General features: G+C 46.1%; 1 protein-coding gene across 1 annotated transcript in view; it reads right to left on the minus strand.

Annotated features, from left to right (window-relative positions):
• The window catches only part of EHD4 (EH domain containing 4), a 68019-nt gene extending 65985 nt beyond the window's left edge, over positions 1–2034 (minus strand). Inside the window, exon 1 of the mRNA XM_011354965.2 lies at positions 1693–2034. Coding sequence (XP_011353267.1) covers positions 1693–1928 — 236 coding nt within the window. The 5' untranslated portion in view covers positions 1929–2034. The remainder of the gene's footprint in view (positions 1–1692) is intronic.
• Positions 2035–3674: the final 1640 nt, after the last annotated feature.

Genomic DNA, 3674 nt, shown 5'->3' on the forward strand with positions numbered 1-3674 from the left:
CAATAAAGTCCCTGTGGCAAAGACAGGAGGAACTGCCCGCAGTGCTGTAAACATGTCACCATGAGTGTTTGAGATTATTATAACAACGTTACCTTCTTATCCCTCATCTGTATATTTTAAAAGGTTCACTCTATCACTTGGTCATAATACTTCATTTCCCACATACTTAAAAACGATTACTGAGGACCTCAAATGTATTGTCTGCCATCTTTCAAGGTACCAGTTTACTGTAATATTTTTATGGCTCATTTTGAGTGTCTGGGATGACACATTTAATACTATTTTTAGCATATTAATAAGCACCAAAAAAGCCATTGTAAAATTATTTTCTTCAGTCTTCCTTCGCATTCAATTTACTGTCTAGGACTATACATTTCAATATATAGTGTATTTGCTTTGCTGAATTCATTCATAGAATATCTGCAGGCCTGGATTGAACATATTTCCTGTAGTGACAACTTCTCTATTTGTAGGAACTATTCAGGTCACTGGACTGGAGAAAAAGAGGCCGCTACTTAATAGAAATGGCATGAATCCAAATATAGATGTAGCTTTCTGAACACCTGTTGAACATCAATGATGAAGAGATTGTTACAATTTCCAAAATCCTGGACCAAAATCTTAAATAGCCAGTCACTTTGTTTCGACTGACACAGGCTTTAACCCAGGAAAGCAAGTTTCCTAACCAAAGAATGGAAAGCCTTAATTTGCCAGTAAATGCTTTGGAAGTAAAATAGCCTCTTTGAATATCTGTTTCAATGTCATTTATTTTCCATCAAAAGTCACTTCCCAGGAAGCTATAGGATTTGAACCTTAGGGCATGAACAGTAATTGTTTGCTTTTGGAGACACAGAGAGCATGACAAATATTTTCAGTTGTCAAGGGTGAGCGAGGAAGGAATGACCAACCCAAGAAATGGAAACTAACGAATAGTAATATGACACTCCCCCTTAGTTTCACTGGGTGCGGGCTGCTACGCACAACTAACTTCCTATGGCAGGATAAAGGCAAGGCTGTGCAACAGCCGAGAGAAGGCGGACCCTCTACCCACTCCCGAGAACACTGTGGTGGGAGGTGGCATGTAAGGACCTCAAAGGAAAGGGACATAGGCAATACCCTCTACGATTGCCATTTATTCATTCATTCAATAAATAGTTATAAACTGGGCACTGTGCTTGAAGCTTAACTCTCCAACTATGACTCAACAGCCAATTCTAATAACCCACACCTCTGTCCCCATTTCTAGCCCTAGGCCTCACTCGCTCATCAAGAAGATGCTTATTATAGCCTTGCCCTCCTTCCCTTTCCCGGGTCCCCAGGCCAGGGTGACAGGATAAAGCCAGCCGGAGCAGGGCCTGTAACGAGCAAGTACGGAGGGCTCGGAGTACGCAGAGAAGGGGCTCCGGGGACCCTCCTGCCCGCGTGCGGTTGAGCCGGTCCCTACTCGGGTGGCTACGCCCTGGGGCAGGGCTGCGGGCACCTCGCTGGGATCCGGAACCCGAAAACATGCCGATGCTGGAGGGGAAGCAGTGGCGAGGGGTGTCCGCAAAAGGGGAAGTGGACGCTGCAGGAAGCCCGAGGGCGGCGGGAAGCTAGTGACTACACGCGCACACGTGGGGAGGACTCCCTCCATCCAGGTGGTGGTGGGGGGAAGGGGTCCAGGCGGGGGTGAGGATGGGCGGGGCGGGTTACCTAATGAAGGTGGTCTTGCCGGTGCTGTACTGGCCCACCAGTAGGATCATGGGCTTGTTCTCGAAGTCGGCGTCCTCCAGCGCCGGCGAGTGAAACTCGTGGAAGCGGTACGCCTCCTCCAGCGGCAGCACCTTGCGCAGGTAGAGCGAACGCAGGCCACCAGTCACCGTCTGCACCGCGTCCGCGCCGCCAGCGCGCTCGCGCCCGCCAGCCTGCTTTCCCATCCAGCTGAACATGCTGCCGCCGCTTCGCGCCCCGCGCCTGCCTCTCAGCGCCGGCTCCTCAATCCGACCCCGCTCCGAGTTCGACCGTCCCCGGCTGGCGGTGAGCTGCCCCAGCTGCGCTCGCGGCCGTCCGAGCTGGCCCCGCCTCGCGCCGTCGCAGCCAATCCTCGGTCGCTACGTCACGAGAACTCGTTCACTATTCAGAAGGGCTCTCTCAAGTCCTTCCTCATTGGGCCGCCGCCAGCGCGGGTGGAGACGTCAACCAATGGAGAGAAGGCTGTTAATGAATTATTGATGACGGAGTCGGTCTGGAGGACTGGGGCGGGGAGAGGGTGTCTCCAGCCGGGTGACGCAGACCGGTATTCCGAGGGGCCTCGTTGGTCGCCGGGGCCCCGCCTCTGGCCAGGTGGCGTCGGCTTCCGGGCAATCTGAGCTGGCAAAAATCGAGTCTCCAAAGGCTGCTTAGTTCCTTGAAATGTTCACTTGTCCCAGCCCTATGGACGTCAATACCGGAGACAAAAGTTCAGAAAGTTGACAGACAGGTTCTTTCTACCTGCTGGCAGGTTATTATTACCCTCATTTTATTGGTGAAGAGACCTTGACTCACGGACGTAAATGACAACATTTGAAGTTGGGGAAGTAGACGCCAATCTACTTGGGTACATATTTCTCTTATCCACGCTGTCTCCACTAAATTATGGCTAGAACGGAGGCCTTTTGCCCGTAGTTTTAATTGATTTTTCGTAAAATTGAAAATTCAGTCATCATCCTCGTTGATTATAATCTAATTGTCGCATCTAATCTTACCTCCCAGTTGTCTCTTTTTTCAGTTAAAAAAAAAATCTTACTTAAATTGAGATTAAAAGAAATAATCAGCCATCACTTTTGGTGTTTTAACTTTCAGTTTTTGAGTATTTCTCAGTTGTTTTATTTGGTGTATTTCTCAAGTGTGATCAATGGACCAATTGCATAAGAATAACTTGAGATCTTGTTAAAATGCAGATTTGTGATCATTACCCCAGACCTATTGAGTTAAAATATTGAGGAGTGATGGAGCTTAACAAGTGCCCCAGGTGGTTCTGTTGTACTTTAAATTTGTAGAAATACACACAACAGTACTTCTAAAACTTGATGGAAATGTAGATTCTGATTCAGTGGGTATGGGGTGGGACCCAAGACGCCCCGTTTCTAACAAGTGCCCAGGTGTTGCCAATGCTGCTTGTCCATGGACCATACTTTGAGTACGCAGGTTGTCCTGAAGAGAGAACAGGATTTGACATCAAAAGAGCTGGGTTTGAATCCTGATTATGTAAATTAATGACTATGTGGTGTCCTTAAGTGCAATGAGTTTTCTGCCTCAGTTTCCTTGTTTGTAAAATGGGAACTCCTTTGGAATTGTTGTGTGGATCAATATTTAGAGAAACTTACTAATAATTATGGTAGTGAAAAGAAAGCCAAAGGAAAATGAAATTACATATTGGCCTCATGTCAAAATAAAACAAAGATTGAAATGTAAAACTAAAATGAAACTACAGAACTACTAGAAGATATACAATTTTTAATAAAATTTTAGAAGGGAAAAGCCTTTCTAAACAAAACCAAAGGCAAAAATTATGAAAGAAAAGGTTAATAGATTTGTCAACAAAACAGTGAAAGCTTCTATATGTTTTAAAACACACGTAAAAAACAAACCCATATAAAAATACTCTTACCATATGATTCAGAAATTGTACTCCTTAGTATTTACCCAAATGAGTT

This window comes from Pteropus vampyrus, unplaced genomic scaffold, assembly GCF_000151845.1.
Source record: "Pteropus vampyrus isolate Shadow unplaced genomic scaffold, Pvam_2.0 Scaffold19, whole genome shotgun sequence".
NCBI classification, from domain to species: domain Eukaryota; kingdom Metazoa; phylum Chordata; class Mammalia; order Chiroptera; family Pteropodidae; genus Pteropus; species Pteropus vampyrus.